The sequence below is a fragment of the Scheffersomyces stipitis genome, chromosome 2 (assembly GCF_000209165.1).
Source record: "Scheffersomyces stipitis CBS 6054 chromosome 2, complete sequence".
Taxonomy (NCBI): domain Eukaryota; kingdom Fungi; phylum Ascomycota; class Pichiomycetes; order Serinales; family Debaryomycetaceae; genus Scheffersomyces; species Scheffersomyces stipitis.
In genome coordinates this window covers 688844-715231 of record NC_009042.1, presented here as the reverse complement: position 1 = coordinate 715231, position 26388 = coordinate 688844, and the positions used below count along the sequence as shown (strand labels likewise).

Here is a 26388-nt window from a genome sequence, read left to right as displayed (position 1 = left end):
AACACGAAATTTTGCAACCGCGTTGGAGTGTATGGGAGATTTGTGTGAGAAGAAATGGAGCTTTATCAGCGAAAGCTCAGAAATTGCTCTGGAGAGAGAATTCGCGACTGAACTTTGTGCGAGGGCTCTAACCCTAGAAATCAAATTAAATGTGTCTGTGCACGTGGACAATTGAGAAATGCGAATGTTGTCACACATCCACGTGATTTGCACAACAGAAATTATGAAGAGACAAAAGTTGCGTCAGTTGTGAGAATAATGAACTGTATGCCGTACCATATATTAAGCTCAGTCTCAGTCTCACTACCATACTTTGGAATTTGTATGGCAGTTTTGGAGTGTCCTGCACAATAGCCAATAGTACAAGCTCTTCTGGCTGGTGTCTCTGTGTGCACTCCCAGTCTCATTCTCCTGTTTCTCTGTCAGGCTCAGGCTGGTGAAAATTTTCCTATACAGATATACATTTTAACATAATCTTTACCTACTTCTGTTGTTTTAGTAACTACATTAATATAGATAGCAAACATGGGTAGTACGTGAGGATCTACAAGAGGATGCAGCTGTGAAGAGCAGCCATCGTCTCCAATGTATAGAGTGCTGAGGACAATGCGATGAAAATGAAAGATGAAAAATTTGAGATGCCACTAGAAATCCAGAAGAATACCATAGACTTCCAGAGTACAAATGATAAGAATGAACAAGAAGACGATCAACGTGATATTTAACTTCAATCAGGACAATAGTATCATTTGAAGAATTCTTGATCCATCAAAGAAGAAATTTCAGACATTGAACGTCAAAGATGGAGCATTTTTCACCAGTAGACATGAACAAATTTGAATGAAACGACTGTATGTTCAATCTTGTGGAAGAACTACTTTTGTGAAGAGGATCGAGTATTGCAACATATGTCACTGTCACATTTCCACCACCAGAAGCCAGGCTCACCATATCAAGACTATTTCAATTTCCTTGCCATATTCCTTCCGTATAAGATATAAGTCATAGCAGACAAATTCGGAACATTTTACATTTTTCATCTCATCGCATCACTTCACCTCTCGTTTATTCGAAAGGAACCATACTAACATAACAATAGAGGGTACTCCATCTTTAGGTAAGCGTCACAACAAGTCCCACACTTTGTGTAACAGATGTGGCCGTCGTTCTTTCCACGTCCAAAAGAAGACTTGTTCTTCTTGTGGATACCCAGCTGCCAAGTTAAGATCCCACAACTGGGCTTTGAAGGCTAAGAGAAGAAGAACCACTGGTACCGGTAGAATGGCTTACTTGAAGCACGTTTCTAGAAGATTCAAGAACGGTTTCCAAACCGGTGTCGCCAAGCCTCAATCCGCTTAAATTAAACGCTATCCAAGGAACCAAACCATCCAATAATTTCATAAAGCAAACAATAGGGGTTGTTTTACATTTCACATAATTTTTTGGTTGTTGTGTTAATATAGTATTTAATTTTCGTTTATATTGAAGTTTTTACGCAATTCAAATAAATCATTGTATCATAAGGAAGATGATGTAGGTAGAGAGATACGTAGATCACAAGAGTAATTGAATCTCATATTGTATAGTTGGAGTTATTGTTTATTTACTGCCTTCGATATCATATCTGTAAAGACATTGTATCATAAGAGATTATCGTTAAATTCGTTGTATCATTAGATTGTAGCACTACTCCTATTTAGGCTATTTCCATTTCATCGTAATTGATTCCATCATCAGGCTCATAATTCATAGTAAAGTACAAATTGTCAGCATCATCGTGTGTAACAAAGGTGTTGAGAATCTCTCGGGCTATTTCTACTGTGTCAGCTTCATAAGCAACTTCGAGACCATTGGCAAAATCACTCTCTATATCTGCTAAAAACTTACCCTGTAAGTCTTCGCTGGTCAAGTGGTTCAATTCTCGTGCTTTGTTTTCACACCAAGCGTTGAAGATGGGTTCTTTCAAGCCTTTATTTCGAACTTGTATAAGAAGCTTATGAGCATGGTCTGATAGCGAATCTGAGCTGAAAGCAATTCGCAGCAATGCGACATACAATTCGTACATCGTCTCAGGATAGATAAAAGCTCCGTATTCCACTGCATTCTGAATCAAGTAGTTCAAGATCTTTACCAACTTCGACACGATCTGGATCCGGAGATGGATATACTTTGACCGTGGCGATCTCATAATATACATCTGTTCGAAGTTGATGATTCGCATGATTGATTTGACATGTTCTCTGCTCATGAGAAACTCCACAGATTGCTTTGCTACAATGTACGATTCGAGAAGATCTGCTACCTTGATACGCAAGTTGAGCAAATGGAACTCGTGGTTAGAGAGAAGTTCAAACCTGATAGATTCGTTCAGTTGGTTTTCCTTGATCAAGTTGAAAGGAATAGGCTGTGGTATGAGGATGTTAAAGTTGTTAAGAATATCAGCAGTTTGCGGGATGGTAGCGTCGATCTTTCGAAAATCGATATTGTTACCTATTACTCGGTTCAAGCCGTAGAACATGAAGTCGTCCTTGATAGGCAACTCTATCAAAAAGATCTTCAAGAGCGAGTTGAAAATCGAAGAATCGGAGACTTTAGCATTTGCAACGTCGGAAAAGGCAAATGTATCATCTGTAGTAGACGAGATTAGCATCTCTACTATATTATACACTACGTTGATCTGGGCCGAGTTCTTGAACCTTTCGGTATTTTCGGGTAGGCACCTGTTCAAGAGCTCAATTGACAAGACGTCGTCCTTCCAGACCGATTTGATAAAATTGGAGCCATGCAAACTTGATACAGAAGTCAACTTCTCAATAATATCAAGGCAGCATATGAAGATGAACTTCTCAAGAATCATCACCTGGTTTGGAACATCGTGGTAATTGACATAGTCCTCTTCATTGAGATTGGAGCTGAGAAGAAACGACAAGTTGTTAGAGATACGACTAAATCTCTGTAATAACTTCACAATGAGATTTGGCGTAATGGCTGCTGGTCGAAATGCTATCGAACAGTGAACCAACGACAACAAGAAAGGTATTGCTAGGATAGCTTTTTTCTCTAGAAGAATATCAACGACTTCAGCTATACTGAGGCAGAAGTCTTCTACCAACTCGTCTAAACGGAGAGATTTCTTCAACATCATATAGTCTACAATCAGCCGAGACAACGGCTCTCTTTTCACAAGAGACAAGTCTCCAACAACAACATCAAAGTGGATGCTGATCTTTCCTAAGTAGCTCAAGGAAGTTCTGTTGCTACCTACAATGCAATGGTTCCATATATGGTCGGTGTACAATGCAGAAGTCTGCTGCTGTTGAAAAATCTGCTGTGCAAGATGTTTGTGAGGTAATTCGACGGACGAAGCTGATCCTTCCATCGAAAGCTGTGATGGCAGCAAAGGAGTCGAATGTGAAGGCGGTTGCCTTTCTATTACTGGCTGATGTATGGGAGCATCGGGAATATGCGGAGTCACTGTTCCACTGGCCATTGGCACCGGAGTCAACTTCCTACGTTTGTTATGTGTGGTAGTCTTCAATTCATTATTAAGAAACTTCTTTTCATCTTCAAGTTTCTGTACAGCGTGTTTGAGAACATTGACCTGATCTTCATTCTGACGATAAAGTTGATCTTTCTGGTCGCGAAGTTGGTGGATTTCTTTTTGGTTTTGTTTTTGAAGCTGTTCTAGTTGTGCTCGAAGTATAGCTACTTCTCCTTCAGCCCGGTACAATCTGGCCTGGTACTGAAACGTTCCATTTCCAGAATTACCAACAGCATTCTCAGCAGCATTAATGGTATCACCAGAATTGCCACTGTTGCCTATAAAGCCATTGCCATTGCTTGTATTGCTAGATATGCCTTGAGTAGCAGATGCCATAGAATTCGCGATAGAAGGTGAAAAATTCACCAGAGCCAGCAATTGGTTCACATCCGTTGATCCGTGAAGCACTGCTTGTAACAATAAGTCGTCCTCATCATCATCGAAGTCCGACGACGACATTTCGCCTTGGTTTGACAACTAAGAAAAACTCGTACTACAAATTCATATTCATTCGTATATCTTCTCCAGGCGAATCGTCTCTGTGTGGTAGTACCAGATCCGGGGTCCAGTGTTATGCCGGATTTCGCTTGCTTATGTACGGAGTTTATCACGTGCAAAATGCACGCGCCCATCGCCCAGCTGCCTGAAAAATTCTACTACGGATATCAGGATCTAACAAATTAATTCAGATACAGTAGAGACTCCAGTCTTTTCGTTATCTGTATCTTACTTCGTGGCGTCTACTGATTTTAAAACACAACCAGTGGTTTTTGACTCTGTAAAGCTCATTTCGTATTTTACGTCTGAATCCGTTCTTTTTCATAATTTTACTTCCTTCCACATCAAATGTCTGAGAAGAGCAAGAGTTCCGAGGGAAAGACGGCAGTTTCTGCCCCTCCAGCCTCACTTGTGCCCGTACAACCTGCTCCACTCAGTTCAAAGGACAAGACCACCAAGAGGTTGATCGTAGTATTGTCCCAAGCCTGTTTGGAAACCCACAAGATGAATTCTGGTGGCCCGGGAGGAGACAAGTTTGCACTTTTGAACTGTGACGATCATCAAGGTTTGTTAAGAAAAATGGGCAGGGATATCGCAGAAGCCCGTCCGGATATAACCCATCAGTGTTTGTTAACATTGTTGGATTCGCCCATCAACAAGGCTGGCAAATTGCAAGTCTACATCCATACAGCCAGAGGAGTCTTGATAGAAGTCAACCCCAGTGTTAGAATACCTAGAACGTTCAAGAGATTTTCAGGCTTGATGGTCCAGTTGTTGCACAAGCTCTCTATTCGTTCAGTGAACTCCGAAGAAAAGCTCTTGAAGGTCATTAAGAACCCCATCACCGACCACTTGCCTACTAAATGTAGAAAGATCACGTTGTCGTTCGATGCCAAAGTGCGTCGTGTCCAGGACTACGTTGAAACCTTGGATGAAGACGAGAGTATATGTGTATTTGTAGGAGCTATGGCTAGGGGTAAGGATAACTTTGCTGACGAGTACGTTGACGAAAAAATCGGGCTTTCTGACTACCCATTGTCGGCATCGGTAGCCTGTTCCAAGTTCTGCCATGGTTGTGAAGATGTATGGGGCATTTTCTAGACACAAGACCTAATGTGAAAATAACTCCATGGCGATGCTGGACCTTCACTTCGTGAGATACTAGAGATATAGTCATTGTAATTATACTTCAATAAACTGCATCAATTGCAAACTCTGTAGCCGTAATAAAGAAGTAGCTGGGCAAAAGTTACATCACGTGACCTTGCAGCCACTTGCCGAATTCGGCAAATGGGCGCTTGATTGCAAAAATGTAAAAGTTTCGCAACAATTTTATTGTACTTTTCAGTTTCTTCTTATCTATTTACAACTGTCTACCACTGTCTACCAATCTAGCTAATGTCTTCTGTTATCCAATCTGCTGCCGTTCTGGCTATTTCAACCGGAATTACCGCCGGAACTTTTGCTCTTGAACATCTCTGGTTGAGAGATCTTCTTGACTTGAATCTCTCTTCTGCTACCATCAAACCTTTAACCACTTATCCTACTGCATTCTATGTTCGGCAGGATAGAAAAGATAAGGAGAGAAACATAAAGGTGTTTTCGGCTGACGGAACCCAGCTTTACACCTTTGAAAGATTATCTTCCCACAATCCAGTTTGGACCATGCAGACCTTCCCTCAAAGAAGGGAAGTAGCCACAATCATGATTGGCTTTGTTTCCAGATCGGTAGACTTCCACAACAAACCAGAAGTGGCCCATCGTGAGATCACTACTGAATTTGGCTTCAACGGAATGTCCAGAACTTTCTACGTTCTGGATGGTGCTAAGTACCAATGGACTACCGGCTCGAAGTTTTTGGAGAGAGTGGTCAATCCTAATGGAAGAACGGAAGAAATCAGAGAAAGAATCGCGAAGGTAAAGTTGATGAGGCAATTCAGGCTTGATTTTGAGGTTCTAGTCGACGAAGAACAGATCGACAGAGAAATCGCCTTGGCCACTGCTTTCACCTCAATGTTCACCCAATGGGGTGTTGGCGAAGTGACTAAGACTATTGGTCCAACATTCATTCCACCTAAACCACTTGCTGAACCGGTTAAGTCTGAAGAAGAAGAAGATGAAGAAGAAGGAAATGAAATTGTGTTGGTAGTTGAGAACGACCAAGAAGGCGAAATCACTTTTCAGCAGTAAATAGCTTCCATATCTTTATAGCCGTATCTTTGATAAATGAAAATTAGTGTCTTCACAATCTATTAGTAAAGTCAATTACCAAATATATTGCAAAATATGTCAATTTCCACAAACTGTAATTTGTACAATCAATACTTAATCTACTTCAAATTTACGTTTTTAAAGCATTCCGATTTTACAATTTACTTATTGTTTATAAAGTTATTAATATACAAATGTCACTCTATTCGTCCATGACACCTTCCTTACGCAAGACCTTTTCGATTTCTTTGAACAAGGTTTCCGTAGTATTCCTAGATCCTTTGACTCTAGCACAGACAATTTCCGATTTCTGGTTAAATTCTCTTGCGTTGATCTTGATTCTGAACTTACAGCTCTTCAAGTTAAACGAGTTGTTACTGGAAATAGCACCAGTGATGTTATAACCAACTTGATCATTTCTCAAGTTCTTCAAACCAAAGTTTGACCAGGAGTTTAACAAGGCAAATAAAGCAGTATCCATTTCCTGCTTTGGCAAGATAGTCTTGAATCTTTTGAGATCTGAATCCTTAGGAGAATCAGAAGAAGAGGAGGACGATGAGAACCATCTAAAGAAAGAGCTGGATCTAGGCTTTTCTTTTTCTGCGGCAGAGGCAACTCTAGAGTCGCCTGGAGTAGGCAATTGATCATTCTCCAACACTTTCTTGGAACCCCAGGACAATTTTCTGAAAATGGATCTATTTCTCTTTTGCTGAACATCCGGCTTGTTGGTGGAATCTTCCAAAGGCTTCTTTGAATTCCTGTTTTTGTGCATTGGAGGAGTTGGTGGAATCGTATCGGTTTGTTTGTCAATCTTAGAAGGACGTACTCTTGGATACGTTTGAGTTTGTGAATCATCAGGAAGATTTTTCACATCAGGGATCAACATTGATTCAGCACTAGGGACCATTGGCTTGACAATATGAGCAGGCTTCTGGTTTTGGCTCTGTTGAGACTCTTCTGCAAGCATGTCAATGGAAGACTTACTGGACTTACCTTCCGGCAACTTGATTTTGTCAAACACATCCACCTCATTCTCAGTATCATCCTCAGAAAGAGGTTTACTGCTCTTATTTGAGTAACGACGGCTACTTCTGTGAACTTGATCATCCTTTGTTACAAACGTGTCGTCATAGTCGTTTTCCGTTGGTAAGTTGGGAATCTTGGATGTTGGTCTGGCGCCAGTTTCGCCCATCTTGGAGAGTCTCTTACTGTCGTGATAAGAGTATCTCTTATTAGACAAATGTTCGTCGAAATCCATGATGGAACCTTGATCGAAATCGTGATCGTCCTCATCAGCTTCTCCCAATCCAGCCTTGTCCAAACGATCAGCAAAGGAAGTCCTCAAAGTGGTTTTCTTAGAACTGTACTCATCTTCCTCGTTATTTACAAACGACTTCAAGTCATGATAAGACTCTTTAGTTGAATACATCGACAACACTGACAATCTCTTGTTGGAGTTGGTGAAGTTTCTCGACTTTCTAGTAACATTTGGAATCTTTACATTGCCAATCAAAGTCTTTGGACCAGAGTCTTCCCTAGATTTAAGGTTGCCTTTCAAGTTCAATTGGGAATTCAACAACTTGGACTTGCGGATTTCAGACATGTATTCTTCGCTCAAGTCTGTAGTGTCCTTATCTGGTTCAGGTAATTCAAATTCTTGCTTCTGTTCCCATTTTCTCGAATCCTCAATGACAGAAATAACAGATTCTCTTCTGTTCTTATGAACCATCGACTCTCTGTTCTTCTTCAGCGCAGACTTCTTCAAGTTAGATTCTCTCCACTCTGCTTCCAAGGTGCTCTGGGCTCTGTCAAGCTCATCGTTCTCATACGCCTGCCACAACGGATCTAACCTAGACACTGGTCTTCTGGTGAGAATAGGTGTCTGTTTTCTTCTCTGAGTAGGTTGTGTTACCGATCTTCTCTTCAATTCTTCAAGCTCTTTGTAAGTTAAGTCGTCGCTATCTTCATTGGCTCCCTCAGATAGCGAACGTAAAGCAGATAAGTTCTTGGACTGCCTCTTGGTAGGACGAATGTCAGACAGATTGTCCACGATATCGATCTCGCTGTTGTTAGCAGCATTATCGTCTCTGATCAAAATGCTGAGCTTCTTCGAACTCAACAAGGACTTTCTCTTTTGTCTCTTTCTCTTCTTCTCTAACTCCTTTCTAGCCTTCAACTCAGCCTCGTGCTTCTTTCTTTCGATTTCCATCAACCTCTCATACTCCTTTGCTTGCTTTTCCTCTTCGTCTATTAACAACTCGTCTTCGGGGTTGTATTCTTCCTGATTGAAGATTTTGTCACAGAGAGTTGCAAACGTGGCAGAAGTTCTCTTGGCTTGCTTATCTACGTATTCCCATTCGGAATCGCCAGATAACTTGGCGTATGTCGACAACAACTTCATTGTGATTGAGTTTCTCTTGAGTCCAGAAGTCATGGAGGCTCTCATAGATTTTCTCTTGGACATTCTCTTAGAAGCGCTTCTATTCACCATTGAACTTCTTTTGTTAGGGGAGATCTTGGCTGATGGAATCAAGTCGCTGACCTCATCAACAACTGGTATCTCTTTTCCTTGAGGGTGAGGTTGAGATTGAGATTGTGGTTGAAGTTGGTGTGGTTTGTTGACTAGATAACTATCTTTAGAGGGCAAAGAAGGAGGCATGGAGCTGTAGGACAGTTCTCTTTGGGCTCCCTCTCTCTGTGCTGCCACAATTTCGTTGTAGATGTTCTTTGGTACAGCAGGAATACGACCCTCCTGTTGGTTGTACTTTCTAGGAGATCTAGAAGGAGAATACCCGTACGAGAATCTCTTATGTGGAGAGTTGTTCACACTGGAGGATGCCAGTATCTTTCCATTAGTGGTCAAAACCGAGTTTCTATTATTGTTTCTGTACTGGAAAGACGTTGGCCTTGACACACTGATCCCTTGACCCTTTTTAGGGGTGTTTCTGAAGGAACTGTTACGAACCATTCCTCTTTTGGCGTTAAAAGAAGCGGATTTCTTAGGCGAGCCAGAGCTGGCATCGTCCAGGTTGTGTCTATATCTCAATAACAAGGCGTAGAAGGTCTTTTCGGGGTTTGGCCCATTTTTCAACAAGCAATTGATGATTTCCTGCTGTGGTCTGTCGTGCCACAAGATGGACAAATTTGACAAAATCTGTTTGTCGATGTTTTTGGCAGAACCCAACGACTTGTAGGCTGTTTCTGGATGAGGTAACGACTTGACAGAGATCAAATCTTCGTTAGGAATGGGGTACTTGGTCAAAAGGGCATGGTTCAAGACTTTTTCGGTGGGGATTCTTTTGATAGGATCCACTGTCAACATTCTTCCAATCAAGTCCTGAGCTTCAGGACTGATTTCGTCAGGCATGTCGAAATTACCAGCTTGGACTTTGAGCAACAAGTTTCTGATGTTTTCATCGTCAAATGGGAGTCTTCCTGTTAACAATGCAAACAAGATAACCCCACAAGACCACACATCAGAAGCAGCACCATGGTACTTTAAGCCAGAAACAATCTCTGGAGCTGCATAGTGAGGTGATCCACAAGACGTCTCCAACAACTTACCGTTGCTCTCAAGAGCGGCCATACCAAAATCGGCCAATTTCACATTCAAAGCTGCGTCCAAAAGCAAGTTTTCAGGTTTCAAATCACGATGACAAATCCCTAACGCATGGCAGTAGGCTGTACCTAATATGATCTGACGGAAGTATTTGATGGCTTCAACTTCCTGGAGAGGACCTCTTTCCACAAGTAAGTCAAACAACTCTCCACCTTCAACATATTCTAGAACTAAGTAGAGAGCCTTTGAAGTTTCCCATACATCGTACAAACGTAACACGTTGGGATGGGTTAACAACTTCATGATGATGATTTCACGTTCAATTCCGTATGGAAGACCAGCGTCGTCAGAGTTCTTTCTGACAGGCTGGTCTTCATCGTGCAACTCTGACTTGGAAACAACTTTCACGGCAGCCTTCTGGCCCGTAGTCTGGTGAGTAGCCAAAAGTACACGGCCGGTGGCTCCTCTTCCAAGTGTCTTTCCCAACTTCCAAGGTCCAATCTTCTGAGGATGGTTGTGGGAAGTCGAGGCTATAGAGGACGTTATGGAGTCTGTTCTGGAGTGTGACATAGCGAATATATGGATATGACGATTGGATTGTGGGAATAGATATATCAATAGCTATGACAATGAAACTATGATAGATATGGTGGAATATCTGACGAATGATACTCTTGAATGGTATAGATGTATCTCTTTTGTGATACGTTGTCCACTACGGTTCTGTTGACTTTCAGAATGAACGTACTGTTAACGTGGCAGCTACAGTAGGAACAAAAGTATGGAACTGTGTCAAAGACAGTGAAAAATTACCAATATTAATACGGAACTTTCAAAACAAGGATAGTTGCAGTGGTAAATTAACCAATAAACGAAGGGCGTGACGATTAGCAATTGTGCTCGTCAAAGACTATCTCAAGGTGAACTGTTCAATGGCTCCAGAGCTGAAGCTGACTCTATCAATAATATGTGAACAAAAAGTGAAAAACCAAAGTGAAATGGAAAGAAACCGTCAAGCTGACTGTAAAAGAAGATTTTTTCTATCTTCTGGTTCGAGACGATTGCCTACACCGCCAACTCTGGTTCCTAGCCAGAATCTGAAGAGCGTAAATTTTTGTTTTGTGTTGTTTTGTTGGTGTTCGTTTTAAGTTAAAATTGCCCAACGCGCCAGACGCGTCTTTTTCAGGTTTTCCAACACGATTTCACCTCCTTACAGGTCCCATCACGTGAGTTTCATTATTCGTGAAAGTGGCTACAGCAAGTACTGTATATCCTAGCTCATGTATTGAATGTTATATCTATTCCTGGTATAATAATTGAAAGCTGGATAGCATGAGTTCTTTGACTGGAATTAAAAATTCTCAATAAACGGTTTGAATATTTTTGGGATTTGGCATGAATCAATTCCGGCCCTTAGTATTAATAATTTTTCACGAACGGCTGGAACAAATTCCGGTCGCTCGTATTAATAATTTTGAACCGGTGGTTTGAATCAATTCCGGTTACTAGTTTGAATAAAAAATGGAGCTATACCATGAACAGATATACAACTGTATCATAGCCTAAGATGTATTTTCATTGTCTTGCTGTTAAAGCACAATAGAATTGGTCTATAAAAAGTCTTTTTCTGTGGCTGGCTTTCTTCTAATATACAAAGCCCATCAACAATCTCATCTACTATGGACTAATTGATGGTTCAAATCTTCACTTCGTAAGTCTTCCTAGCTAGAACAACCATCATACCATCTCCGAAAATGAAAGGCATCAAATATTGATAGTGTCAATGAAATATACGCACACAACGAAGCCACACGATAAGCCCAAGATTCGCCTATATAATGTATTAAGGCTGGTCCGATGGGCCCAAATGCTATCCCAAACATCACAGAAGCGAAGAAGACTGTACCAACAGCAATGAGGAATGGATTACTGGCGGCCCATTGAATACCAACTAAAATCATTAACATATAAGTAGCCTCACTGTGCTGGCCTGCAAGTGTCGAAACTTCGTGGGCTACCTTATCATTACTCCTACATGTTACCAGAGAAAAAGATGCACCCAAACAGACACATGCAATATAAAAGGCGTATGCCCAACTAGCGTTTTTACCTTGAGTTTAAACGACGGTTTTCTTGATTCAGTATTTGCTTTTAAGGTTGGAGACTGAATATGGTCGTGTTTCAAGGTCTGTGGTTCTGTGCTCAAGGCGAATAGCGATTGCAGAAATAGAAACACAGACACCACAAAGCTCGAATCCAATAACCCGTAACTCGATATTATTAGTAATAGTACTGCGCAAGATATATAGAAGCTTCTGTAACCCAATGATGACGTTTTCCTTGTTGGGTAGTGTTCGCTTTGAGTGGCAAGGTTCAATTCCTCCTTAGCTAGCCAAAATTCAAACACTGAGGACACCACATTGTAAATAGCTTCTAATGGTACCATAAGAATACATATGGCAGCAGAGTCCTTCCAAATAAACGACATGTCGTGTTTGTAGACCTTCTCATAGGCAAGCCATAGCGCAATACTTGCAACGGCTACTGCCGCTGAAGCTGAAAGCATATCCAAGTATTTGCTCTTGTAAGCCTTCCTGGCTACATCAATCCTTTCGTCATGGATCTTTTTGTCATTTTTGGGAAGGGCGATTTCGCTATCAGCCCGTCGAATACCATGTAATGCAGCTCTCCACTGATAAGCAGTGCTAGTAATTCGAGCAATATAAAGAATTAAGTAAAATAATATATCAAGGATAATTACGGCCAGCCTCATTTTACCTTGCTTTTAGCTTCTACTCCTTATCTGATTGAAAAGGGGTTCAGTACCATATATATATATAGTGTACACCTGCGTATCCACAATTTTAAGGCAATTACGAAATTTCAGTCTAAATATATGTAAATGAATTTTATCAACTTCCTGTTGATAACAAACTTGTGCTAGGTATGGTTCATTTGGCTTGCTATTATAATTTAATGGAACCTAACTATCATAAATAATTTTTTGCGGCAATTTTTAATATCTTTTTTGTGCTACGACTACAACATTTTTGTGGGGACTTTTCCGACTTGAAATGCTTGAAGGGTCAAAGAAGCAACTCAAGCAATTGCAGGGAGTTCTATAGACATGCTTCAAGTCATTTCCAGTTGTGTTTGGTCGAGGAGAAAATGATTAGAGAAAACATGAAAATGTGAAAAATAGTACAAAAATAAAGTGCATAGACGAATTATTTTTGAATTGAAACCTGGGGAAACAAAATTAGAGCAGGTTTGCAATTGCATTATAATATTTCCTGTTAGCTGCTAGAAAGTTAGCCTCGTCACCCCCTAGGTTGTGGCATGAACATTCTCGTTGACTGGCATTGAAATTTTCCAATAGCTAGTTTGAATTTTTGGGTTTAGCTCGAACCATTTCCGGGCCGTAGTATTCACAATTGTGACCGGACCGTTTGAATCAATTCCGGTCGCTATTCCGAATTAAAAATGAAATCACTTTTGTCTTAAATGAACGACACTTCTTTCGGTTAATCGCAACATTGTTCTGTCGTTGTGGTAGAGACTACAATGGCTGGTTGGTCGGAATGATTTGAGTACAATGAACAGCCGAAGTCTTGGAATAGACGAGCTTGATGGTGGAGCTGGTACAATACAGCACATACAATAGTATGCATTAATACTACTGAATGTCAAGTTCAGCTTAGCTTCTATGTATCAGCTCTTGGACCATGTTGCTAGATGATAGCTGTGGTCCGGCTCACTTTATCATGTAAATCTACGACTAAGATCTTACTACTGGTGGTTATCATCTCAGCCAACGCTCCTACTGTATAACCTACAGTCATAGACTCCTTGCATAACGCCAATTCCCAAAACGGACAATTAATGAGTTCCGTTGAGTCTTAAAGGGATACCCAATGATGATGCCGTGCGGTAATACAGCTTCTGGGATTGTAAAGTTGACGAGTGACAGATAAGCCAGAGCAAATTGACGGCAGCATTATCTCACTGGTCAATTAGACGACGCTGGGCCTAGGAGCTGGTTAATAATGATACTCTCATTCAGTTTCTGGAATTTACTACAATGGAAATAGACACTTGTTAAAACCAATACGTTCTAACACTGTGATATTATTCGATAATGAATGTGAACACTACTATGTATAAGTGTTATTCACTACTGCTTGTGCTCGTGATCTTAACCATTAATTATTTCTCTAATTTACATTCTATGTACATTCTATGCTATAATCCCATCCCCGTCAATAACTCCAATTGAGAAGTAAGATCGTTCTCAACTTTCTTGTTGTCAGCTCTGGTCTGTTCATCCTTTTTCAAATCTGCCTGGAGACTTCGCGAGTCCAATGCTTTTGTATGGCCCTTGGCTACATTCGTTCCGAGCAACGAAGTGATTTCTCTGATTTCACTGTCATTGGCATTGAGTTTTTGGATTTTGCTTTTGGTGGATTTGGATTGCGATTTTGTTACTTTAGTGGTTTTATTTGTCTTGACTTTGTTGCTCTTGGCCAGTTTTGTCACTTTCTTTTTACCAGTAATAGCCGAGCTCTTCCGTATAGTGACCATCCTATCTATCTCAATAGTTTATGCAAAATGTATACTCTCTATAGTATAACTATCTACTGATTATAGTTATCTCATCGCACTGAAAAATCGGTACTAATAAATTTTGGCGTATTGAAAAATTCGGCACGTGATCCATCACCAAAAGAGCCCATCACATCCCATCCCATCACAGAGTGAAAAATTCGAGACGGTAGAGTTAGAATTTTTTTTACAGCCAGTAGTTTGCCAGAATAAACAACTTTTCTTGAAGCTAGACAATTACCACAGCCAGAATGGTTTCGACTCATAACCGTGACAAGCCCTGGGATACTGCTGACATAGATAAGTGGGCACTTGAAGAATTCAAGCCCGAGCACAATGCCTCAGGACAGCATTTCACTGAGGAGTCAAGTTTTATGACTCTTTTCCCTAAGTACAGAGAGCAATATTTACGTAGTATATGGGCAGATGTCACAAAGTCTCTTGAGAAGCATTTTATCAAGTGTGAGCTAGACTTGGTGGAGGGTGCTATGACTGTAAAGACCACTACCAAGACGTTTGATCCGGCTATAATTTTAAAAGCCAGAGACTTGATCAAATTGTTAGCACGTTCTGTGCCTTTTCCACAAGCTGTTAAGATTTTGCAAGATGACATTGCCTGTGATGTAATCAAGATCGGTAACTTTGTAGCTAACAAGGATCGTTTTATAAAAAGAAGACAGAGATTGGTGGGACCTAATGGGAACACCTTGAAAGCATTGGAATTGCTTACGAAGTGCTATATTTTGGTCCAGGGAAATACTGTGAGTGCCATGGGTCCATTCAAGGGTTTGAAGGAAGTCAGAAGAGTAGTTGAGGATTGTATGAGAAATGTGCATCCTATCTATTACATCAAAGAGCTTATGATTAAGCAAGAGTTGAGCAAGAAGCCTGAGTTGGCCGAGGAAGACTGGTCGAGATTCTTGCCTTCTTTCAAGAAGAGAAATGTTGCCCGTAAGAAGGCCAAGTCGTCCAAGAGAGAGAAGAAGGTGTACACTCCATTCCCACCAGCACAAACTCCACGTAAGGTTGATTTGCAAGTGGAAAGTGGTGAGTACTTCTTGGGCAAGAAGGAAAAGGCAATGAAGAAGTTGAAGGAAAAGAGGGAAAAGCAAGAAGAAGCATCTGTGGCTAGAAAGCAAGAGAGAGAGAAGGATTACGTAGCCCCAGAAGAAGAAAAGTACGAGAACAAGCTTGCCAAGAAGGAGAAGAAGGAGAAGAAGGAAAAGAAGGAAAAGAAGGAAAAGAAGGAAAAGAAGGAAAAGAAGAAGAGATCCGCCAGCGAGGAAGAAGAAAGGGGTTCTAAGAAGTCCAAACATGCATAAGTCGTAATGACTGGTAAATAGTTAAACATATTTAATATAAAGAAATGTACTATCGAGCAATTTAGAATGATTCATATATGAAAATTGCTATTGCCTTTCAGCAATTTACGGGCGATGGCAATTGGAGTGGTTCCAGAAACCTACTAAGACTTCGAGATTGCCAAAGAAGAATTGCAATTTCCCAGCAGCAAGTAATCGTAGCTCTGGAGCAATCGCGATAAGTTCATATCAGATCGGGCCCAATATAGCGAAATAAGAAGGGAGGAGTTGCAGAGTGCAGCAATGGGGCCGGCTGTTATCGTTATCGTCGAGGCGTCGTTATGTCTCTAGAAAAGGCAATGGGCACAAAGTCGAAAACCGCTCACAAGACACGAAAGTCAATAGCAGAATTAGGAAGTCTAGTGACATATTTTTGAAGTGTGCCAAACACCAATAACGACCAAATTACCTGCTGTACACAAATGCCGCAGCAGCTGATACGCCCAAGAAAGAAACTCATCCACACTCGTCCACATTTCTCCGTGCTTTGGCTCTTGACACTACCAAAACAGGTCTGACTTTCACCCATTTATGGCTTAAGTGTGACAATTTTCTTTATCTCAGAAGTATCCAGGCAGAAGCCTACATGGACGAGATGGCCATAGTTAAGAAGCTCACTTCTCCAGTCAGCCCTCCTCCAGTCAGCCACACCATTGTCACAAACAGGACCAACATTGTCTAAGCTATCTAGGCGACGCCAGCACCTGGCAACTGACTCAAAGCTGCTGTCGCTCCGGCAATGGCTGCTGGAGAGATTGCGAGAATCAGGCTAGTCCGTTTCCTAATTCGGGGTGGTGTTTACAAGTCCTGCACGGCGCCTGTTGCAACCATAACAATCAAAATTTTTAGTCCTTTCCAATTACTCGTACAGTGCCAGACTTTATGTAGAGGTTATGGAGCTGAGGCCGGGACACGCAGAATATCTCTGACTGTGGTTAGTTATATAAAGTTGAAAACGTTTTGCTTGCAATTTCTGGCTCCACACTCTAACAGATAGCCTCTAATAGAACCAGCATCGCCATAGATAATCTGGTTTCTGACGGTTCTGACAGACTATCCTTCTGACAGATTACCACCACCTGCTAGCTAGTCTAGTACAATCTTGTACACTCTTGTACCCATAGTGCTTTTGCTATCAGTTGCACCTGACTGGTGTCTAGCAGCCTATAACTGATCTGCCTCGCCTTGTCCAGTGACATGATCTGACAGTGGGTCACTCTCGCATAATCTTCTCATCGATCAGATCTCATAGCCCTAAGTGCTAGCATTTACTCATTTCATTTCATTAATCGCATTCTTAATCGCATATTGATTCATACCAACACTTCGTGCCAAAGCATACAAGATCAGTTGATTTCATACCATTTCATACCCGTCATACAAGCTGCTATTCATAGAATACCAGGCTTCTCGTCACTTGTATCGCATAACTTTGCATCATCTTACAGTATACTTCACTAAGTATCTATATTCATTTGATACCCATCAGATCTAGCCAAGTCTTCGTCTACCTACGTCCTCATACATGTTCACATCTCGTCTTGATCTGATCGTTGCTTTTGTCGATGCACTTGATAATCAATCAGACAAGCTCCTCGCTCTGGTGTCCGACTCGGAGTATCTCATCAATAACATCACTCACATCAACAATTCCATAACTAGCATCGATACGTCCATAGATGAAGTGGCCGATCTTATGGCCCAGAACCGATCGCACCTTGTGGAGTTTGCCAGTCTCTACGAAAAGGCGTTTTATCTAGAATCAAACTTGCTTGTCAACGACAACATAACCAACCATACTTCTTTTGAGACATTGACGAATGAATATCGACTACTAGTAAAGAAGTTCGAGACTAATGACCATTTCCAAGAGCATTCTTCACGAAAAACATCCTTTGCTGATACAACCTTGCACACTATTCACGAATCTGATATCATACATGAACCTGGAACTGATTTTCATACAACGACAAACAACAAGATTAGCGAGAATATCATTAACCCCTTTGCTACGAACTTGCAAGAAAAACATAACCAGTTAAACAAGTTGCCGACCAACGGATCGGAAAACACTGCCGTCGACTCGGAATACAGTGATTATCGTACTCCTACTAAGTTAAAGCCTCAGATCTCCATTTCCAACTTGAAATTGAAACCTATTCGATGCAATTCTACTAGGATCAATAAGAAGAGGTCCAGATACAGACTTTCTAGCATCTATAATTTGAATCCGATTGCTTATGAAGATGCCTTTGGACTGACTGCTGAAGACGACCTTTCTTCTGTATCTCATACTCCTCGTATTCCACGCATCATACCCTCTGCCAGTAGCAGGACGTCTTGTAGCATGGAAAATGGCGATCATATAGACAGCAGTAATGTTGACATCGACACTTCAGTAGCCGAAATCGATGACATCCACGACGACGGCTACGAGGCTCACGACGACGAAGAGGTTTGTACAGAAAACACTTCTCCTCTTCTCACTGGTATCGGCAATCGCATGAGATCAAACTCCTTACCTGATATCCATTCGTTGTTCAGTGATAAAAAGGGCAAGAAGGATAACTTTCATCTCAACAGCGATTTCGATGAGGATCCAGAGCAATTGCGTATTAGTAGACTTAAACATTTCATTAGTTTCGGAAACATCTACGACAAAGAAGACTTTGCCGAACTAGACAATGTCTTCCATAGCTCTCCGTGTCCACTTGAAACCGCAGAAGTGAACATAGATCTGCCTTTGGATTTGGATAACGTATCCATTTGTTCTGATCTTTCGTATTTCGATAAAGAGATTGATGAGAATGATCCTAATACCGAGATTGAGTTCAACAACTTCGAGAACTACTTGCGGAAGTCTCGAATTGATCTCCAGGAAGCATTTCCTCATCTTCTACGAAAATCTAACTCGTTCGATAGTCTATTTAATGCCACTTCTATTTTCTCAGAAGAAGTGATACCAGATCCTGAAGAAGATAAACCTACGCTTGGATACAAATTCCACAACCCTATCGAAAGTATAAAGCTTAGCACGTCTTCACAACTGGCTGCTGCTACTATTGAGCCGATATACTTCAGAGATAACTTTACTAAGAAGAAAAGGGCCCTTTTTGCTCCAGAGCCAGAAGACCCAAAGCGAATACTCAGCGAAGTGATGCTGAGAAACGAACATTCTTCTTCAACTAGAGATTTCTCAGCTTTTTCTTCGCCGGGAAGCGTGTCTGCCAATATTTCTTCCCTCTTCAGCTTTCCGGCAGTTGCTAATTCTCCAGGCAGAAGAGATAGCATTGATTCCATCAGTAAGTCGTTGACTGATAGCTTTTTGAATTTGGTAAACACTCCTACTACCAAACAGAAAAATAAAAAGACTATTACTCCACAAAAGATTCGAGATCTTAAACGTCAGTCAAAAGAAAAGAAGCCAATAATCGTCCAAAGCGATTCTCAGACTAAACGGATGCCAATCCGAATACCGAGAAACGATGGCCAATCTACAAGCTTGAAAATTGGACCTAACAAAACTAAAATTGTTAGTTACGGAGAATCGTCTATCTTCAGAAAACCTCTTGTAAGTCGAGTCAGCCATAGTGCTCTACGGGATGCCTTGTCGCAGAGTCTTCTTTGATATGTAAATCATCACAGGTGAATCTTGCTTGAGGATAAAGTCAAGATTTCTTAACAAATTTACATCGTCGCATACATTACGTCTAGCGTGCACAACATCATGAATAACGTCAACTATATCCGTGATTCTCAACTTCAATACCGTCTGTCATATTATGTAACCATACCCCCCATGTTGTCATCTACATTTCTTCGTGATAAATTTAAAGAATACTTAATTAATGAATGCATTTATATTATTAGTATAGTACAGTAATTGCGTAAATTGTGGTATGCTAGTCAAAACCATTGTTGGAAAACAAACGGGAATTGAGCTTAGAGTTGTTGATGCTCTGCTCAATTTGCTTCTCTTTCAAACTCTTGACCTGTTTAGCCTGCTTCTTTCTCTGCAAGAACGAGATAGATGCCTTTGAGCCTGCTACCTGCTTATACTGGTTGCTGATAGTGACCCCTGAAAAATGCTTCTTACCATCTTTGATGAGAACTCCCTGTTGTTCCTGGAATGACTTGAATGACTTAACTACCGAGGGCTTCTTGAACGAGGGCATAAACTCGTCATCGTCGTCGTCATCTTCACCATCTTCATCAACATCAGTGTCTCCAGATTCACGAAATCTCTTTCTCGATAAGTCGCTGGTTACACCGGAATCCTCTGATCTTTTGCTTGTGAGATTGCTTAAACATTTCAATTTCAAAGACTTAATGTCTTCTACTTCTTCATCTGACGACTCAAATCCATGTTGGAAACGGGACATTCTCTGCAAATTATCGTAATCGTCGTTTGCATTTGTGAGGAATGACAATTGCTTGTGGACAAATGCTTCTCCAATCTTCAAAATTGGCTTCACAGGAGCTTCTTTATCGAGCGAATCTTCGTCTTCACCAGACTGCTCTTCTCCTTCTGTTGACTTGGAAGCGCTTGCCAGTTCTTGAACACTGGCATTATCTTCATCTTCATCTTCATCATCGTCAATCTTGATAACCGAATCTTCATCTTGAATGGATGCAAAAAACGCCTTTGCCCTTTCATCTTTCGACAATGCCTGTATCTTTTTGTTTTGAAGCAATCTTTCCTGCTGCTCCTTCAACTTCTGCCTTCGATAGGCAAGCAACAACTCGTCATCTTCATCGCTCAACTCTATATCCAAGTCATTGGCAGCTGCTCTCTTGGACAATCTGTGATTCTTGATATCGTCAAGCAACTTCTCCAACTCTTTTTGGTCCTTAATCTGGTATTCTTGCATGAATTTGTTTCTGATTTCATCGTTCTTCAAGTCAATAAATAAGTTATTGTCAATCATCTTTTCATCTTCCGAATTCGCCTGATCAGACACTTCTCCATCAACACCACCAATGCCTTTCCATTCATCTTCAGACTCTTCAGCTTCTCCATCGACCATATTCTTGATACCCTTCCTCTCCAACTCCTTACGCTTCTTACGCATCTTCAACTCCTTTCTTCTGATCTTGTCTTCATACATCTTGATTTGAGCTTTCATGTTCTCTTGATCCTCTTCTGTAGACTTGTCATTTTCATCATTGACAGCTTCCGCTTCTTGTGTTGTACTCAGTTCTATCATCTTCTTTCTTCCTCTTCTCACACTGAATGGAGTGATATCATCATCGTCTTCTTCCTCATCAATCTCTTTAGAAAGAATTTGTGTTATCGCGTCTATTTCAGTTGGGTAGTCTATCTGAGTAGAATCTGGCGGCGTGCTTTCTTGAGTGTTAGCCTCACTAATGTCTCTGAAAGAAGGAATTTTCTTCGTATGAACAAACGACAAGTTCATCTCAGAAGTTTGAGAAGTTTGAGAGTTAGCTGTTCTTGGCTGGAGGTTTTGGAATAGCTGATATTCATCACTTCTAGCAGTGGAAAATTGTTCGTTCAGTTCTTCTGTTTGGTCAATGGTGCTTTCATTGTTAGCGAATGGTACAGTGTTATTCGTTTGGTTAGACACTGGAGACCCTGTATTGAATGCCTGAGTCAACGAAGCACCTTCTCCGAAGACCTTCTTGATTTCTTGAGATGTCACAGTAGTTATAAGTTGATCACGGTCAAGACCCAACGAGTCATCATTTCCTTCTTCGTTTCTACTTCCAAACATATAGCTATCGTCACTTCTTTGAAGCTCATTGATTGTTTGACTAAGTTCTTCTTCGTTTTCTTCGTCGTCAGAAATAACCAATCTCGACTTTCTCTTGACTTCTATATTTGTATCATTATCAACTTCATTGATATCATTTTCATCATCACTCTGGGAGCTTTCATCATCAATGTCACTACCAGACTCTGAATCTGGAACACTTTCATAATCAGATTCCGGTATTTCACCTGCGTCCGCTCCAGAGTGAATATACTCACCATCTTCATCTTCATTCGCCAATTTGCCTAATAGAGCTAACTTGGCTCTCTCCTTGAGCTTTTCCTTTCTTCTGATATTACGTGCTCGTTCCATTTCTCTTTCCAACAATGAACCCATGATTTCCTCCTCTTTTTCCATTTCTTCAAGAATGGCATGCTCAGGATTGTTCAATTTGTTGGCCTTCAACTGGTGCACATTAACTCTCAGCAAGTTAAGCAAGAATTCTTTTGACTCTTTGGCGATGTTGTTCTGTTTCTGGAGCCCTTTGATCATAAAGCTTTTAGTAATATGGCCAGATGACATGATCTTCTTCTTTGAGAATTTTTGTTTGATGGTCAATTTCTGTTCCTTGGACAATTCTGGGATCTTTTCGAAAGACGGTTTTGACTTGTGATCTGGTTTTACATTCATTCGTCTGAGTGGTGAAGAATGGACATCGATGTCAGAGTCTGAGTCGTCCAAGTCGATTAACTTTTGTTTGGTGGCATGAGCATCATCTTCATTATCACTAGATCTTATTGGAGATGAAGCGAGCTGAGCCTTGAGCTTCTGGGCATATATTTCAATTGGGTTTCTGGTTTGTGTGCTGGAAGCTGCTGGCATAGCAGGCCGTTTTATCAACTCAAGAACATTTAATTCGTCGTCTGTATCAGATTCTTCCTTATCTCCTAGTGGTTTAGCGTGCAATTGGACAGGGGATGTGATGGGGCTAGACTTGGGGTTGTTGGATCTGAGTCCTATTGGCGATGAAGATGGTTTTTGTGGTTGATCTTCGTCACTTTCATCGAATGCATCAAGCAACATCGACTTAGAGAAGGTGGTTTTCTTTTGAAACTCAGGGCGTAAGTCTTGTTGTCTTCTTTGTTCATTAAGGAACATTTCAGACTCTTCAAGTTCTTTGGCAGAAACACCCTTCAGCTCAGTTGTATTTATATTGGACACCACTGAATCATTGATATCGTTCAAGTCTTGTTCATCATCAGTTAAGGAAGTTCTTGTGATTTCGTTTTCGAGTTCCTTCTGTTGAGCAGCGAGACGTTGCTGTCTCTTTTTTTCTGCCAATTTGGCAATTCGTTCCTGACGTTGTTGTGCTGTGAGTGGTGCAGATGGAATGAATTCGTGGTCTTCGTCATTATCTACGAAAAGAGAAGTTCTGTCTTCAGAAATAGCTTGCCTCTCTTGAAATTGTTGAGTATCTTGAATTTTCTGAGTTTCTTGAATTATCTGAGTTTCTTGAATTATCTGAGTTTCTTGAACTTTCTGAGTCTCTTGAACTTTCTGAGTCTCTTGAGTTCCCAAAGTTTCAAAGTCACTCAAATCAATTTCTAATTGTGGTAACCTCTGGACTTCCTGAGTCTCTTTACTAAGAATTGAGCTACTGAAGTCTAAATCTGGAATAACCTGAGTATCGGCCATTTCCACAGCAACACTAGTTTCATGTTCTTGTTCTCCTACCAATCTTCTCTTTATCTTTGATAGAATGCTGAGGTCAGGGATCTTGAATCCAGACTCTTCATGAGATTCTTGAAGGTTCTCATCGTTTTCAGACTCTTCTTCCCCTTCAACTTCATCTTCTTGTAGACCGTGAAGTTGATTACTAGGGACGCTCAGTTGGGACATTCCTCTTTCTTTAACTTCTTCATTCAATCCAGCTAGCGCATTAATGTCAAAGTCAAATCCCAACATACTGGTAGAACTTTCTTTGGCAATGGTAATGCCAGTTGAGTCTTGAGATTCTTGATAAGAATCCTCTTCACTATTTTTGGAAAAGCGCACAGAGGACAAGTCCTCGATCTCGTCAAAAATATCCATGTCTGCCAATTGAGTCGACTAGACAGCTTATGCTAGGAATACCGATTGTACACTGTGTTGAAGAAGAAAGAGATCCCAGACGAATTCGATAAAGAAGACCAGAGATGTAAGGAACCTTACAATCCTGCATATCAGTATTTTTCAATACCGCGTTGTTTACAGAATGAATATATTTACGTGTATCGGTGTCAAGGTATCATACTGCATATATCGCAGTAGCTTTCTGACTCTGATTCAGGTCGACGTCAGATTGCTAGTCGTATACTCCTGCAGATTGGTTTCAGACTTTAAACTGTTGGGACGCACGATGGGAGTGTCTGCAACGGCTGGGTTGATTGCAAAAGCTCTAAATCAAAATACAGGGTGGGCGCCCGGTCTAGCTGAATGACGAAGAAGACCTCCTAAAAGGTGGCTGACTACAAGTAGGCCGAATCACGTGTATTTAAAACAGTTAAATTCGAGAATAACAGCTGCTTGCCCAGATTCTAAGCGGAAGAGTTCTGTGATAAATTGACTGTCCGTTCACCGCAGTGCGTCTTATCAGTGACTGTCTGTCTGATAAACATACGAACACTGTTTTAATTGCAGCCTACGGTAATCCTCAACTCAGACACTTTTGAAACACATTGCTCATCAGACACGTCCAGATCGGGCAATTAAGTCCAAGACATTTTCTGTATATATCTAGATCACAATTGCTTGCTGTGCTACTCGAGAGTCAGAGGAGATCCAACTACTAATTTGTGTGTATTCCACACCGTACTCAATTGGTCCCGCTGTCAGACGGCTCCTCCAATAGAAATGTCCGATCTGCCAACGTTGTTGCACCCAGTACCCGTGTCTGTCGCGCAGTCTGTCTGTCAGACTATTAATGAGCAGATTTTTTTCACATGCTCGTATAAAGACTGAAAAATCAGTCACGTGCTCTTGTGCGAAGCAGACAGAAAAAGAAAGTCCCACGAGTCGAAAAAAATAATTAGGGCCAAAAAAAATTTCTGTGGCTCTTCGTTTACAACGCCGACAGTGAAAGATCGTAGACATATAAATAGGTGTGAAATTTTCACTCCTTTTTTTTGTAACTGTAGTTTTGCTGTTGAAAAATTGTTTTGACTTTTTCTACATAGACAAACTCGTCCGATCCCGAACTTTTGCTATAGCTTCAATCGTTGTCTTCACACCATGACCACCTCAAGAGAAACTTTCCTTTTCACCTCCGAATCTGTCGGTGAAGGACACCCAGACAAGATCTGTGATCAAGTTTCCGATGCCATCTTGGATGCTTGTTTGGCTGTCGACCCTTTGTCGAAGGTTGCCTGTGAAACTGCTGCCAAGACCGGTATGATCATGGTCTTCGGTGAAATCACCACCAAGGCCCAGATTGACTTCCAGAAGGTTATCAGAGACACCATCAAGCACATTGGTTACGATGACTCTGAAAAGGGTTTTGACTACAAGACCTGTAACGTTTTGGTTGCTATTGAGCACCAATCACCTGATATTGCCCAAGGTTTGCACTACGAGAAGGCCTTGGAAGAGTTGGGAGCCGGTGACCAGGGTATTATGTTCGGTTACGCTACTGACGAAACCGACGAAAAGTTACCTTTGACTTTGCTTTTGGCCCACAAGTTGAACGCTGCTTTGGCTTCTGCTAGAAGATCCGGTGCTTTGCCATGGTTGAGACCAGACACCAAGACCCAGGTCACTATTGAGTACGCCAAGGACGGTGGTGCTGTTATTCCATTGAGAGTCGACACCGTTGTCATCTCTGCTCAGCACGCTGAAGAAATCTCCACCGAAGACTTGAGATCTGAAATTATCAAGCACATCATCCAAAAGGTCGTTCCAGAACATTTGCTTGATGACAAGACCGTCTACCACATCCAACCTTCCGGAAGATTCGTCATTGGTGGTCCACAGGGTGACGCTGGTTTGACCGGTAGAAAGATCATTGTCGACACCTACGGTGGTTGGGGTGCTCACGGTGGTGGTGCTTTCTCCGGTAAGGATTTCTCCAAGGTTGACAGATCTGCTGCTTACGCTGCCAGATGGGTTGCCAAGTCTTTGGTTAACGCTGGTTTAGCCAGAAGAGCTTTGGTTCAATTCTCGTACGCCATCGGTGTCGCTGAACCATTGTCCATCTACGTTGACACTTACGGTACCTCCAAGTACTCTTCTGAACAATTGGTCGAAATCATCAAGGCCAACTTTGACTTGAGACCAGGTGTGATTGTCAAGGAATTGGACTTGGCCAGACCAATCTACTTCAAGACTGCTTCCTACGGACACTTCACCAACCAAGAAAACCCATGGGAACAACCAAAGAAGTTGAAGTTCTAAACGACTCGTAGAATTCTGCCAAGCATACAAGTTTGATGTGTTTCTACTGTTTTTTTTCACTTCCCCTTCTTTACTTCTTGAAAAAAAAGGAACATATAATACTTAATGACTAATGTAATGAATGACTCATACGAGCAATTGTCACTACGCCAATTGCTCTGAGATCAACGCTCAACTCGTTGATCTTGTTGCAAACTAATATTTTTATTGTTTCACATCTGTGTTAATAGCAGCCTGCTTCCTTCACTTTTTATTCACCACTTTTTCCACCATTTTTACTCCGGTATGTTTTTGTTTTTTGATAAAGGATAGAGTTTTTTATTGCATTAAATTGGGGTCCTCAACGGACAATTAAGGTTATAGTCTATTCAAGTAGATTTTATAGATAAAAGTAAATCTGCTTGAGTATCCAGTGACATGTAGCGTTGTAATTTGAAAGTAAAAGAAGGCATGTATATCCAAGCTTCAATCAGGGTA

At 41.1% G+C, this 26388-nt stretch overlaps 10 protein-coding genes across 10 annotated transcripts; 6 read left to right on the top strand and 4 right to left on the bottom strand. All coding sequences in view use genetic code 12, as the record gives it.

The window, feature by feature from the left end:
- Window positions 1–509: 509 nt before the first annotated feature.
- Window positions 510–1524, top strand: PICST_76246 (60S ribosomal protein L37). The gene is made up of 2 exons (XM_001382865.1): window positions 510–532; window positions 1100–1524. The coding sequence occupies exons 1-2, from the start codon at window positions 526–528 to the stop codon at window positions 1357–1359; spliced, it is 267 nt and encodes an 88-aa protein (XP_001382902.1). The 5' UTR covers window positions 510–525; the 3' UTR covers window positions 1360–1524.
- A 172-nt stretch (window positions 1525–1696) lies between these two features.
- PICST_34924 (predicted protein) lies at window positions 1697–4000 on the bottom strand (the record flags this gene model as incomplete). Its single annotated transcript, XM_001382339.1, has 3 exons — window positions 1697–3439; window positions 3497–3736; window positions 3929–4000. 3 exons carry the CDS (start codon window positions 3998–4000, stop codon window positions 1697–1699), a joined length of 2055 nt encoding a protein of 684 aa, XP_001382376.2.
- Window positions 4001–4387: 387 nt separating this feature from the next.
- Window positions 4388–5140, top strand: PICST_55133 (predicted protein; the record flags this gene model as incomplete). The annotated part of the gene is made up of 1 exon (XM_001382864.1): window positions 4388–5140. One exon carries the CDS (start codon window positions 4388–4390, stop codon window positions 5138–5140), a length of 753 nt encoding a protein of 250 aa, XP_001382901.1.
- Window positions 5141–5437: 297 nt separating this feature from the next.
- On the top strand, window positions 5438–6229 carry PICST_29620 (predicted protein; the record flags this gene model as incomplete). Its single annotated transcript, XM_001382863.1, has 1 exon — window positions 5438–6229. One exon carries the CDS (start codon window positions 5438–5440, stop codon window positions 6227–6229), a length of 792 nt encoding a protein of 263 aa, XP_001382900.2.
- Window positions 6230–6382: 153 nt separating this feature from the next.
- On the bottom strand, window positions 6383–10792 carry PICST_76263 (ser/thr protein kinase). The gene is made up of 3 exons (XM_001382338.1): window positions 8882–10792; window positions 7244–8818; window positions 6383–7207 (listed from the first exon to the last, which is right to left on the bottom strand). The coding sequence occupies exons 1-3, from the start codon at window positions 10377–10379 to the stop codon at window positions 6453–6455; spliced, it is 3828 nt and encodes a 1275-aa protein (XP_001382375.2). The 5' UTR covers window positions 10380–10792; the 3' UTR covers window positions 6383–6452.
- A 3259-nt stretch (window positions 10793–14051) lies between these two features.
- On the bottom strand, window positions 14052–14390 carry PICST_29618 (predicted protein; the record flags this gene model as incomplete). The annotated part of the gene is made up of 1 exon (XM_001382337.1): window positions 14052–14390. The coding sequence occupies one exon, from the start codon at window positions 14388–14390 to the stop codon at window positions 14052–14054; it is 339 nt and encodes a 112-aa protein (XP_001382374.2).
- A 272-nt stretch (window positions 14391–14662) lies between these two features.
- On the top strand, window positions 14663–15733 carry PICST_40963 (90S preribosome/SSU processome component KRR1; the record flags this gene model as incomplete). Its single annotated transcript, XM_001382862.1, has 1 exon — window positions 14663–15733. One exon carries the CDS (start codon window positions 14663–14665, stop codon window positions 15731–15733), a length of 1071 nt encoding a protein of 356 aa, XP_001382899.1.
- Window positions 15734–17297: 1564 nt separating this feature from the next.
- Window positions 17298–19640, top strand: PICST_66860 (predicted protein; the record flags this gene model as incomplete). The annotated part of the gene is made up of 2 exons (XM_001382861.1): window positions 17298–19343; window positions 19418–19640. The coding sequence occupies 2 exons, from the start codon at window positions 17298–17300 to the stop codon at window positions 19430–19432; spliced, it is 2061 nt and encodes a 686-aa protein (XP_001382898.2).
- A 34-nt stretch (window positions 19641–19674) lies between these two features.
- PICST_34921 (predicted protein) lies at window positions 19675–23448 on the bottom strand (the record flags this gene model as incomplete). Its single annotated transcript, XM_001382336.1, has 3 exons — window positions 19675–22898; window positions 23076–23273; window positions 23361–23448. The coding sequence occupies 3 exons, from the start codon at window positions 23446–23448 to the stop codon at window positions 19675–19677; spliced, it is 3510 nt and encodes a 1169-aa protein (XP_001382373.2).
- Window positions 23449–24678: 1230 nt separating this feature from the next.
- Window positions 24679–26322, top strand: SAM2 (S- adenosylmethionine synthetase). The gene has a single exon (XM_001382860.1). The coding sequence runs from the start codon at window positions 24754–24756 to the stop codon at window positions 25909–25911; it is 1158 nt and encodes a 385-aa protein (XP_001382897.1). The 5' UTR covers window positions 24679–24753; the 3' UTR covers window positions 25912–26322.
- Window positions 26323–26388: the final 66 nt, after the last annotated feature.